At 40.3% G+C, this 12,530-nt stretch overlaps 1 protein-coding gene across 1 annotated transcript; it reads left to right on the plus strand.

Annotated features, from left to right (window-relative positions):
* Positions 1 to 571: 571 nt before the first annotated feature.
* LOC136840982 (large ribosomal subunit protein eL34-like) lies at positions 572 to 4,756 on the plus strand. Its single transcript, XM_067107994.1, has 4 exons — positions 572 to 709; positions 864 to 931; positions 4,327 to 4,524; positions 4,652 to 4,756. The coding sequence occupies exons 2-4, from the start codon at positions 870 to 872 to the stop codon at positions 4,737 to 4,739; spliced, it is 348 nt and encodes a 115-aa protein (XP_066964095.1). The 5' UTR covers positions 572 to 709; positions 864 to 869; the 3' UTR covers positions 4,740 to 4,756.
* The last annotated feature ends 7,774 nt before the right edge of the window (positions 4,757 to 12,530 follow it).

Here is a 12,530-nt window from a genome sequence, read left to right on the forward strand (position 1 = left end):
ATATGAAAATATAAGGTACACTGCATTAAAATGAAGTAGTGCATCCTTATTACTCAGTGATACAAGAAAATCAGATCACCATAAATTTGATTGTGTAACTTTATCTCGAACGACCATTAATATGATTGGTGGTTAATCATTTACATTCATAAAAGTGGAAATATACATTGATACATTGGCAATTAGAGGAGCGTAATTAATACTCATAGAAATAGATATAGTCTCTATGTTACTGTTGGATGTAATAAGATTATTTCTATTAAAATACTTTAACATATTTTCAAAGTTGATTGTATTTGCAATTGTGTTTAATGGGTTTAGCCCATTTCTATATGCAAACTGAAATTACTATTGAACGCAACAACACATCGGATATTTTTATGGCGCACTATGGCTAAGAAAATTCCCGTACCTAAATGGTTAGCCTACCATTCCGTATGGGAGTAGGGGAAATACTCACACTTTTATTGTTTTAAGTTATCCAGACCAATTATGTTAAAGATCATTCTTTATTTTATTAATCATTGACTGAACTGGCGATATATCTAAGTTTAATAGGATCTTTATGAAACCTAAGGTCAGTATATTTACATGCATTTATTGTTTAGTGATCCCGTAGAATTTCAAAACAACGTTTTCGCTGTGTTAGCTTATTGGTACAACCGACCGACCAGCCTTTCCTCCTTCAGACGTCGTCTTCGCGACCAAAGTAAGCACTGGACCCAAAACATTTTTCATCGTTATTCATCCACACGTTAATCTGGTTTAACAATGTTTTAATAGTTGATTAGTGATGCTGATATTGTAAATATTGTGTCTGTAAGCTATGAAGTTGTATTATTCGTTATTATTTACGTTTACAGTTAAAAATGGTTCGCCTCACTCTCCGTAGGAGGCTCTCCTACAACACCGCGAGCAACCGAAGAAAGATGTGAGTAACCAGTGATTTAATTGTGCTCAATTGGGAACCTAAAGTCTGCTGCAGTACCTTTGATAGCCTAGTGCCTTCAGCTATATGTGTTAGGGTAGTGCTTAATGGAAGTTGTGTGTTTGTGACTAGGCCATTGGAGTAACAGGCCCTTGTCTGCAGTGACTGACCTCTACGGTAGGCCAGGCCTACCCTACATTGTCTCCAGTCATCTTTTAGTGGCCCCACAAGTTCTTGTATTTATTCTACTTTGACCAATTGAATTAGCATCGTATACTGAAATATTTGCTTTCCAAATAGGCCTATTTCCAGCCTTCTTAAGTCGACAGCTTCGGCTACTAGCTTAGGGCCTAATAGCCAAAGTGTGGCCAGTGGACTTATCAGGCAGTATGGTAGCTTAGCCGGTAATTCTATATATTAGCTCCGCGCCGTTTTTTCCCTTTTCAACTGGTTTTTTGTACACTTAGGGGTTCTGATACTGGCGGTGCATCTGTTTGTTGTCGGCCAAATGGAATGTCCCTTCGCCTTGTTTAGTACTGGCCGGGGGGGGTGGGGGTTACCCATACATTAACAAGTTATTGCAGTTGCCGGACGGGACATAAACCGTTTGAAACAGACGTAGCCGCGCTCTGTCTTATGAAGATCGCGTATGGAAACCCCGTGTTGGATGGACTTCTGGGGTTAATTACAGGTCAATTACACTAGAGTGCCAAAATTAAAGGTAAATTCATAATTAGCAACCAAAAAACTGTAGAAAAAGTTAAGTTAGAAGGCAGTCGCCACCGCAGAGCTACTATACAGTTCAACCCAGGGGTTAATTACAGGTTAATTAGACTCAAGCGCCAAAAATGAAGGGTAATTCATGATTAGCAACCAAAAAACTGTAGAAAAAGTCAATTTATAGTGCCCTCGGCAACGCGGAGCTACCCTATAGTTCTACCGCTTAGCCTATTACTTGTAATGAAGCCTCACTAGAGTACATTCAGATATAATCGCAAGCCAATGCTGTGGAAATTGGGGTAGGCTTATTGTATGGGAAAATCTGCAGGGTGTATCCTAGGCCAGTACTATCCCCTAGTTATGAATATGCTCAGTACAAGATAGAGGGAGATAAGTGTGACTTGAGATTTCAGGGGGGGGGTGTGGGATGTACTGCACCTCTCCAACCCAGGACATTGTTTATATATTTGTTCATAAATACTCAGGGATTGATGTTGGTTTTATTCATCGTATTTTATGAAAGTATGTCAACTATAATTGTAATTTTGCAAACCAATCACAAAGAAATACAGTATTAGAAAAATAGTAACTTGCCAAAAGGTACCTCTCCCCATCTCAGTACATCTTGTAAATAATTTACTATAAATATATTCAGAATTTGTTACTGATTTTATATCATATGGTATGATATTGTGTGAGCTGTAATAGTAATTTTACAAATAAAAAATTAAGAACTCTTATAATTGGTAAAGTTAGCATGTTTTTATGAGTGTTGGAAAAGAGGCCACACTCATAGTTGTAAATATTCACTTTCAACTTTCTGTGGAAGGTATGGAAAATTTTTTAGAATTTTTGTTCTTTTACCAAGTGCATTTGCATAGCTTCCTCTTTCTATTGATTTTTAATTTTTAGTTGACCAACCTTACACTGCCCAGTTTAAGGGTGTGTAATATATAGTTTAGACTGGCCTGTAAGGGTTAAGATACAAAACTCCTTATGTTACACTTCACCTCTGCCCCTATGTACAGGTATTCCTCTACTTTCGATGGGGTTAGGTTCCAAAAAACCCATCGTTTGTTGAAAAAATCAAAACGAATGTGCATCTTTTCCATGGATCTTTTAAAAACTTATGCTTTACTACACTGTATCCAATTGTAAATATACTTATATTGCTTTTGTATTATAAATTCCGATCATAGCGATCAAATGTTTTGGTTTAGGAATCGATCACGTTGTCTTTATTTCGCCGCATTTAACTCGGTTCAGAGGGCATTTCTTGCTTCTAGTTAACGTAAATGAATCTCTAGATACTTTATTTATAAGGGACATATATATTTTTCGTTATACGAAGTGTTTTTAAGTTGAAATATAACTTGAATATGTCTCATTGTGAAATTAATTTAGCTATTTTTTTCATTAGATGACGTAGGCGGCATGTTTTTGTGTAAAAAAAAATCAAGATTCCAATCGCGGTTTTCTTTTGATTTCATCATCACACTGCTAGCTTTTCCTATTTATCTTTTATCAGCGTGAAAACAGCAGTAATATGTTCTTACATGCCCAGCAGTTTTGATTAAAATACTTTCCAATTTTATGTGCGGTCGAGTTTCATCCATGTTGCCAATGCACGATAATTTATAGTCATTAGCAGCTTGAACATTCTTTTCAAATATATCAGTACTTAACGTCATTTTTAACATAACTACAGTAATTGTTTAACCGCACGATGGTTAAAATACAAGCAAAACAGTTGTTATCCAGTTCGGTTATTAGCAAAACAACAGTTTCTCGTTTGGTTGTTTATGGCTGTACGCATTTTCTCGAGTATATGGTTACTAACAACACTTTTATCATTCTCTTACTTTTTTAACTAGAAGATGGAATAGAGATGGAGAAAAAGAAGTTGGTCTATTGTAAGTTGGTCTCTCTTGCTGCCTGATTGTATGGCAACTGTAGTGTACGCTGTTGCCTGTGCCCGCTCGAAATTTAAACATATTTTCTAAATATTGTTGTACCGGTATTTATTGCTAACTCCATCGTAAACTTGAATTATCTTAAGATGAATTACCATCACTCTTGCGCTACCTGTATTTACAAACACAAAAATTGTAAACGAACACTGACCTATTTTAACTTCGACACGAGAGCTAGTGAGGTCAGCTCATTGAATTAATGTACCTATTCCAGCCTCTCGGGCCAATGTATCGTACACCGTACGCTGCCTGATTGTATGTTGTTGCCTGCGCCAGTCGCCCGCGAAATTTAAAAATACATTTTTTCAAAATATTGTCGTATCAATATTAATTGCTAACCCCACCATAAAAGCGAATTATCGTAACTCGAGCACTACCTGTACCATATATTTCATGAGGCCTATTCCCATTTAACAAAAGTTTCAGATCTTGTGCCAACTGTTTGTGTGTGTGTTTGTGTGTGTAATTATTATGCTGAAGAAATGATGACAACTGAAAAATAGGATGAATGTGTGTTATTTGCAGACCCATAACTGCCACAGATTACATAAACTGTGAGATTTAACGTCTGCAAGAGTAACCGTGATAAACCAAATCTAGGATGGATGTCCATTCTAGGAAATTTTTATCACTATATTGACACAAATGGTTATTACTCTCTTTGTGTGTTACATGAGGATATTAATATTTTATTTTACTTTACAGTGTGAGAACACCTGGTGGTCGATTAGTTTACCACTATGTGAAAAAGCCTGGTAAGGCCCCAAAGTGTGGTAACTGCAAGGTGAGGTTGAAGGGTATTGCCGCTGTTCGACCTCATAAGTTACATAGTCTCTCATATCGCAGAAAGAGAGTATCTAGGTCATATGGTGGTAACTTGTGTCATAAGTGTGTGCGGGAAAGGTAAGCTTGCTTGTATATTAGGTTTTTTGTTGTATAATTTATGCATATGTGAAACTGGCTTTGTTTATAAGGCTGAGGAGTTAAATAGAAGTTTTTTAACTTGAATTATTGTAATAAACTTTTTCAGAATCATCCGTGCCTTCTTGATTGAGGAGCAGAAGATTGTGGTCAAGGTTCTTAAGGCCCAGAAGGGTCATATTGCAAAGGAGAAATAAAATTCCTGCATGATCAATGTTTTTCCCTTCATCCCTCATATTGGAGTTGTTCATATCTTCATTGTGAGCCAAGCTAAAACTGCAGTTGGGAAAGCATGATGTAAGTTAAATATGAAGTGAGATGTGTTAGCATTCACACAATTTTATATTATGAAGTGCCAATTGTTAAACTACAGGATTAGGAAGAATGATAGCCAATTAGGTTTCAGCAAGAATGAAACTATTAGAAATCTGTTATGTACTGAACCCTACAGAAATACAGCATGCACATTGACCAAATTCAGTCATGGTGCCAAGGTTGATAAATATCAAGGTCAGTAACAGAACTGCAGTAGGTCTCTTGGTAGAACTGTAGTATAACTGCACGGCTTATTACCTTGGAAATTGAATTTTTTATAGTAATTTGGCTGCTTATGAAGAATTTAGTTATTTTTTGGCAGTTACTGTAATTATTCTGTAATTACCTAAGAACTGATATGTTATTGTATGTTGGCCATCGCTTATGCACTGTGTTTTAGGGGAACTTTTGGCAAAAAGTGGTGTTTTATATAAGTGACTTACCAAGGAGTTACGTAGCTACAAGCTTCTTACCACGGCAGTCCAAAAATTCAAATTTCGCGGTGGCGCTACCATCGCTAGTATAGGCGACAGAAATCCAACTTGGCAGAAACATCAGTTCATTTTCTGCTGACTCCCAGTCAACATCGATGGTTTTGTGCAGTCCCTTTTCATCATCATTTCAATTTTTGTTCGAGCTTTGGTGAAGTATTTGGATTTTGTGTGGCTTTGATTTGATAGTTATTCTGTTAGCTTTGGTTAACAATTTCTAGTAATTTAGTATGTCAGACTTGTTCTTTTAGTGTTTGGAACTGCGCCAAAGGTTGCAAAACGAGATTAATTAAAGTTACACATGATTCTCATACTAATTGTATCAAGTTAAGGGTCGAGTGTAGTAAAGATGTTACTTGATCAGAGTGTCAGGAATGGGATGATCAACAGTGGAAGGTTTGTAAATCTCATTCAGAAAAACTTGATAAGAGACACGAGGAAGGCGGCTCTCAGAGCTGAAATAGAGCTAGTTTAGAGGCTAATCCTTCGCCTTCAGCAGTTGAAGAGAGCACTATTTCTTCTCTTATCCCTTCTGTCTCCCCCATCCTTGGTCTTCCTACTGTCTTACCGCATACTCCTTTACCAAGTTCCCATACTTCTGATCTCAACACCATTGCCAGTCTTGAATCTAGGTTCGATAAGTTTTTGGCCAACATGGTCATGGAATTAGGTGTGTCTTTTAAAGCTTTTGTTGATAAAACCTTGAGAGTGCAAAGTGATAATGTTGTGCTTTCTGAGTAGGTGGCTGTCCGTCTTACCAGTGCTCTTAGCCGAAGGTCCTTGTCCCGCTCCCCCGCACCAGGGAGAAGACATACCAGAGGTTGAAGGGAGGCAGGTAGGGTTTGCCCACGGGCAGTCACCCCCTCCGTCGAGCCTGTTCCCCAGTCCCAGGCTACAACAGAGTGCCATTGGAAAGGCTTCTTTCAGTGCTCATCATCTGTTGTCAGATTCAGACTGTTCTTCGCCTGAGGGAAGGCGACAACGGCAACACTCTTCCGCCTCTTGGCCTTTGAAGTGGCACAATGCCATGATGAACATCTCTCCTCCTCCTCCTCCTATCAAGAGGCCTAAGGAGGTCAGTTTGAGTCCCCAACCCCCCCTCCTAGTTTCGCCATTCCACCTCCTTCAGTACGTCATCATCAGTTGATATGGGATAGTCCGGAGTCTCGCGGAGCTGTAGATCGACCTGTTTTGTCGCCTAAGCGCTCGGACCCTCCTTGTAAGTGCCTGTTGCCTCTGTCTAAGCACGCCGTTGTTCCTGAACACCTACTCTTGCCTGAGCGCTTGGTGCCAGCTGCAGCTCCTCAGGCTTCTGTTCAAGCTCATTTAGCGCCAACTTTGGCTCGCCTGGTGCCACCATCTCCTCATCCACGTTCATCGACTTGAGAAAATTCTTCCTTAGCTCAGATTCGTTGCCAACTAGGGATCTTATGGGATTCTTAAAAAGATTGTTTCCAAGAGTGAGGAAGCCACTCTGTCTCTATCGCTGATGAGGAAGGTGAGCATGACTCTGTGCCTTCTGCTTATTCGAGCCTTTTTAGGGTCTTTGTAGCCAACTCTCCGGACTTTTTCAACCCTGCACCTCCGGATTTGCTTGCATCCACCTTTCTTATGAGGAAGCAAGTAATTCTTGTCTCCCTAAGTTAGTCATCTCCTATTCCTCGACGAGAGCTCATAAAGAGGTTGACGAGTGGTTGGCTTCCAAGAAGGATCAAGGCCAGAGGAGGTACCAATTTTATGCCACTGGCGAGGCTCCTTCCTTGGGAGTTTCTGCCTCCTCCCAAGGGGACGTCTCCATCTCGGTCGACGCTTCGTGGCATGCTGCCTTTTCCTCTGTTAAGGGTTAGTTCTCTGGAACTGGACCATCTCGTGAGGAACGTTTTCAAGGTTCTGGAGATTTTTAGCTTCCTTGACTGGACAGTTGGCGCATTAGCATGGAAGATTGAGGACTGTCCAGTCTTGGCAGAGGACTTTGCTTCTAACTGGTTGAACATATTGTCTTGTGCAGACAAGGCGGTTAGGTGTGGCTCAGCAGAATTGGCGTCGTTGTATGCGATGGGCTCTCAAGAAGCGAGAGCTGTGGTGCTCTTTCTCTGCGAAAGGAGTTTCCATGACTCAGAAGTCAGCCCTTGTGTTTTTTCCTTTCGATAAGACCTACCTCTTCCCCCCAAGACACTGTTAAGAGGTTTTGTCTTCATTACAGAAGAAATCAACTCCTTATTTGCTGGCTCAATCCATGAAGCACTTGAAGCTAGCTCCTGTGGTAGTGCTTAAGTCTTTCTCTCTGTTGCAACCCCAGCCCTTTCGAGGAGGACAAACCAGACCCCAGTCTCGACCATGCTTCAGTCTTTATCCCCTCCCTCAAAGTCCTTCAAGAAGTCATCCGTCAAGCCGACCGCTAAGTGAGAGCTGTGTCCTTCATGCCCCAGTAGGTGCCAGGTAGCAGCGATTTTGGGAGGAATGGAACCCTGAGTAGCTAAGGTATTAAAGAGGGCTACTCTATTGATTTCAAAGAAAAACCGCCTTGAGCCACCAATCACCTTGATGGCATAAACGGCAGGGTCCGAGAAGAATTTGGCCCTTGCTCAGGAAGTTGAGTCCTTTCTTTGTAAGGGAGCAGTGGAGGAAGTAGTGGACCAGTCCAAGGAGGGTTTCTACAACAGGCTGGAGACCCGTATTGGATGTCGGCGCCTTGAATTTGTTTGTCCCCCTCTGTATGGGACCACCTTGGCGTGGTGAGGGGGCTCTCGAACCCTAGGAATTTGTTCCTGGTTTTGAGTTCAAGAGCCCCATATATTATCATATATTTCTTTCGACTTATTTTTGTAGAATTTTCCACCTTATGTAAAATTTATTGGACCTGATAAATAGGAGAAGATATCATAGCTGGGATGGGGTTTATATCCACAGCTAAATAGTGGGAACTGTGGTAGGACCATCAACTACCCAATAACGTTTGGACGTGAGAGATATCAGATTGATAGCTGAAAGGCAGAACCGTTCTTTAGGACTGGACTTGGATTCCAGGGGGTGGGGGGTTCTGGTTCTGGGGATAGGACTCTCGGCATTCTATCTGGTTTGCCCTTAAAATGATTAGGATGGGGATGATTGTATTGTTGTAATACTCTCAGTCCTACCAATCGGGTTTGGCTAACATTTGGGCCACTGTAATCATGTTTGGGTAGGGTATGGCAGGGTCACAGACATTTGGGAGTCTGTTCTTGCTTGTGCCATTGGTGGAAGAATAAACTCCATGAAAGGCTGAATAATATCTTTTTAGTTTTTTTAGGTTTACATTTTTTTTTCTCCAAATCTATGACAAGTCATTATAAGGATTCAAGTACCCCTGGCCCCTTTGATGGTACTGTTCCGGCAGTTGACCACTGCTCCAGTACAGACCAAATCTGGCATGGAAATGGACAATTCTCTGAATAATCCAAATAATAAAAATCTGGGTGGTATTTAAACCAATACCATATAAAACACCCAAAAAGACTAAATATCAACGTGACCCAGCCTTGTCTCACTTTAGCTCCCTCTTTGGGAGTGGAAGTTGGTCAAGGTTTCTGACCATGGAAACAGAACAACAAATTTCAGCCCTAAAGTTGGAAAACTAATTAAAAAGACATGCAACAAGAGAAATGTCATTCAGACAAATAAAAGAAAGAACATGGCTTATAGAAGTCACAACAAAAAACCAATCTGAAGACTATTTGTCCATGAAAAGTATTGATAATGTAAATGAAAACATGGCACTGTGAACTGCATTCAGCGTACTATTGTACTTCCTGAAAATAATAATAAATAGTCGAGAAGAATATACCAGTAGACTCTTAAAATGAGATATTCCAAAGTCCAAGATTGTGAGATAGATATATTGTAATACCAAGTAAACAGGATAATAAAATAATAATTGCAAAAATAAAATTTTGAAGGTCAAGACCTACCTCAAAAATTAAAAATTGTGGACCAAAATAGAGAACCGAGAGTTTACGTCCCAAAACCACTACAATGTCAAAATTGCAGTAAATATGGGCACATGAAGAAAAACTGTTGAACATAAGTGATTATTGTGGTTCTGACAAACGTGCCACACAATGGAAATGTTTCAGGCCAAAGTTTTTAAACTGTGGGCAAGATCATCACTCAAGGTACACTTAAGGTCCAAGGAATGCATGTACAATACAGAATTGAAAAATCTTACAAGAAAGGACTGTCTATAAAGGAAGCTAAATTGGAACTAAAAATGAGAGGAATTCAAGATCTGTCTAAGAAACATGCATATTCTTTAGTAACAAAAACCAGTAATGAAGAAAATGCCTTACAATAAACTAAATTGATAATAAACAGGTACAAATGATATGAAAATTAAGTATACCTAGTTTAATCAGACCACTGAGCTGATTAACAGCTCTCCTAGGGCGGGTCCGAAGGATTAGACTTATTTTACATGTCTAAGAACCCACTGGTTACCTAGCAACAGGACCTACAGCTTATTGTGGAATCCGAACACTATACTGAGAAATGAACGTCACCAGAAATAAATTCCTCAAATTCTTCATTGGCTGGCCGGAGAATCGAACACAGACCCCACCTCCAGTAGGACACCTTGATGAGGTGAGGGGCCAAGGGACCCTGGCCTTTGGGCCCGAGTCCTGACGAATCATCCTATGTAGTTTTTGGTTTAAATGGCGTGGACATTTCCACATTCGCAAAATTTTACTGCTTAGGTGAGTCTGAGAAGGGAATTTTTGGAAGGGGTTTGCATTCAAAGCTAATTGTGGGAGTTGTGGTGGTTGAGTCGCCACCTGATATGGTTTGGACCTAAGAGATGGTGATGGGATTTTTCCTATTGCTATCTTGAGGGCTGAACCATCTCCGGGTATCAGCCCATCGGAATCCAGGGGGGGCTGGTTTTTTGTCTGGAAGCCCACCAGTACGGTTGGAGTGGGGAGTGAGTCCCCATTGGTGGGGGCAGAACTCCCAGCAGACGGATTGGCTTATACCTGGGCCACTGCAAACGTATTGGTGCTATCCTGAATGGGTAGGGTATAGGGTGGACTGTTGGGAGTCAACTCTCACTTGTGCCATTGGTGGAGAATGCGAATACCTGACTGATCCACGATACTTCCTTGATATAACCAAGCAGTTTTTGGTGGGTGGATGAACCAGTTGTGTGTGGTGGTCTGATGTGTGCATGCTTGGCATCTTGGGGTCTTTTCGCAGGGTTTGGGAGTGTGTTGGGGTGGGGAAGCTGGGCAGTAGAGCTGCCCAGTTTGCCCTTTTTGATATTCTGTCAGGGTCTGTGCGGGGGCTCATGGGTGTCGGGTGTGCACTTTTTGGACTTTTGCATGTGGACTGGTTTAAATTTATGGATTTGGCTATTAGTTCTCCCTCCTCTGGATCTGACGACTAACGGCACTGGCAATGACTTCTGGCATGAACATAGATACGAGCTCGGCTGTTGGACAGAACCAAGCACTGAGACACCAGGGTGTTAGTAAATCTGGTGGATTTGATTCAAATAATAAGGGTCCTTTATTGCACTAATGTAGGCTTGTCATTAGATTATGAATGTTTATACAGTGTAGTAAAACAATTTGGCAAAGTGGAAAGAATTAAATTAATTCTAGAAAAAGATAAGCAGTCATTTTCTCCTTTTGTTAAATTTTCCTCTCCCTTGGAGGCTAGTTAGTTAGTTATAAATGATTTGTTTAACCAGACCTCTGAACTCTTTTAGGGTTCTTCTCGGGCTGGGTGAGGCATAACAAAGACTCCATGGCCACATTCTCAATGACTCAGTTCTCAGCACGAAAGTGTTTTCAGTGAAAAACTTAAATGATGAGCCGTTTGATTTTATTCCTAAGACTGAAGAACATGTACCTGAGCTCTTCCTCCCCCTTTATGGCATGTTGCAGGAGGGAGGGAAAAATTTAATAAAAGCCGTTGAATGCTTTGAGAGCAAGGTTGGTTCCATTCCCATTGAAAATTTAAAACGGTATGGAAAGAACCTTCTAATAAAAGCTGGTAATGAGGCTCAAGCAGTTTTGTACTGGTATTGAGGCTTGGGCAGTTCTGCTATCTAACTAAACCTCCTGAAAGTGGAAATATTGAATGTATTTCATCCCACAGGTTCTTTAACACACTGAAAGTAGTAGTTTACTCAAAAGACCTGCATGTTTTTAAAGAGGAGGAGATTCTACATCGATGTCCTCCTTGTGTATCTTGTAAAAAAACTGGGTGGGGATGCGGCTATCCTTTTAACCTTCTCCTCCAATTACCTACCTGATACCATCATTGTTGGCCATGAGAGGATGCAGGTTAAAAAATATAAAAGAAATCCTAAACAGTGTCGCAAATGCTGTGAATATGGCCACATTCAAAACTCTTGGGATAACAAAAGATGTCCTGTGTGCTCTGCAGAGCACGATAATTTTGATGATTGCGAAGCAGCGCGATACTGTTTTCTATGTAAGGGTGATCACACTTCAAATTCTAGGGCTTGTCCCAGATATAAATTTGAACAAGAAGTGTTGGCAGTGGCTGATAACAAACATAGCATTAGCGAAGCAAAGCGCACTGTAATGGGGGCAAACAAAAGTGCCAACTCTACCTATGCTTCTGTAATAAAATTTATGAAAACTTCCAGCAATGTAAGGCCACCAATTACTGTGTCTCATAGCAGATAAAACAAACCTGCTATTTCTCGAACTATAAATAATAATGAAAATCTCCAAACTGGTCCGAAACTTTCATCAGCAAGTGCTTTGGAGTCCAATACCAAACATTGTACTTCCAAAAGCACAGAAAATTTACCTTGCAAAGTCAATATAAATACCACCTCTCCGACAGCTGCCGATTCATCTCCAAATTTAAGGCTGCCAAAATCAACTAATAATTCAGGAAGATGTTCTGAAAATACTTCAAACAAAAATAAGCTAAAGGAACAATCCCACGTAGAGCTAGTTCAGAGCCACCAATCTTCACAGCCACAAACAAAAATAATAAAGCTACAATTGCAACTGCCAAGAAGTGCACAAGAAATACTTTCCTAAATAATGATAACTTTATAATAATAACTTCAAATGGGTTTAGTGTTTTGGAAGAGATCTCTCCTCCTAGAAAGGTGATTCCAAAAGTAGATTCAGAACAAAAACATCTTAGTTCAATTCAGTCTTGCTG

This window comes from Macrobrachium rosenbergii, chromosome 8, assembly GCF_040412425.1.
Source record: "Macrobrachium rosenbergii isolate ZJJX-2024 chromosome 8, ASM4041242v1, whole genome shotgun sequence".
NCBI classification, from domain to species: Eukaryota; Metazoa; Arthropoda; class Malacostraca; order Decapoda; family Palaemonidae; genus Macrobrachium; species Macrobrachium rosenbergii.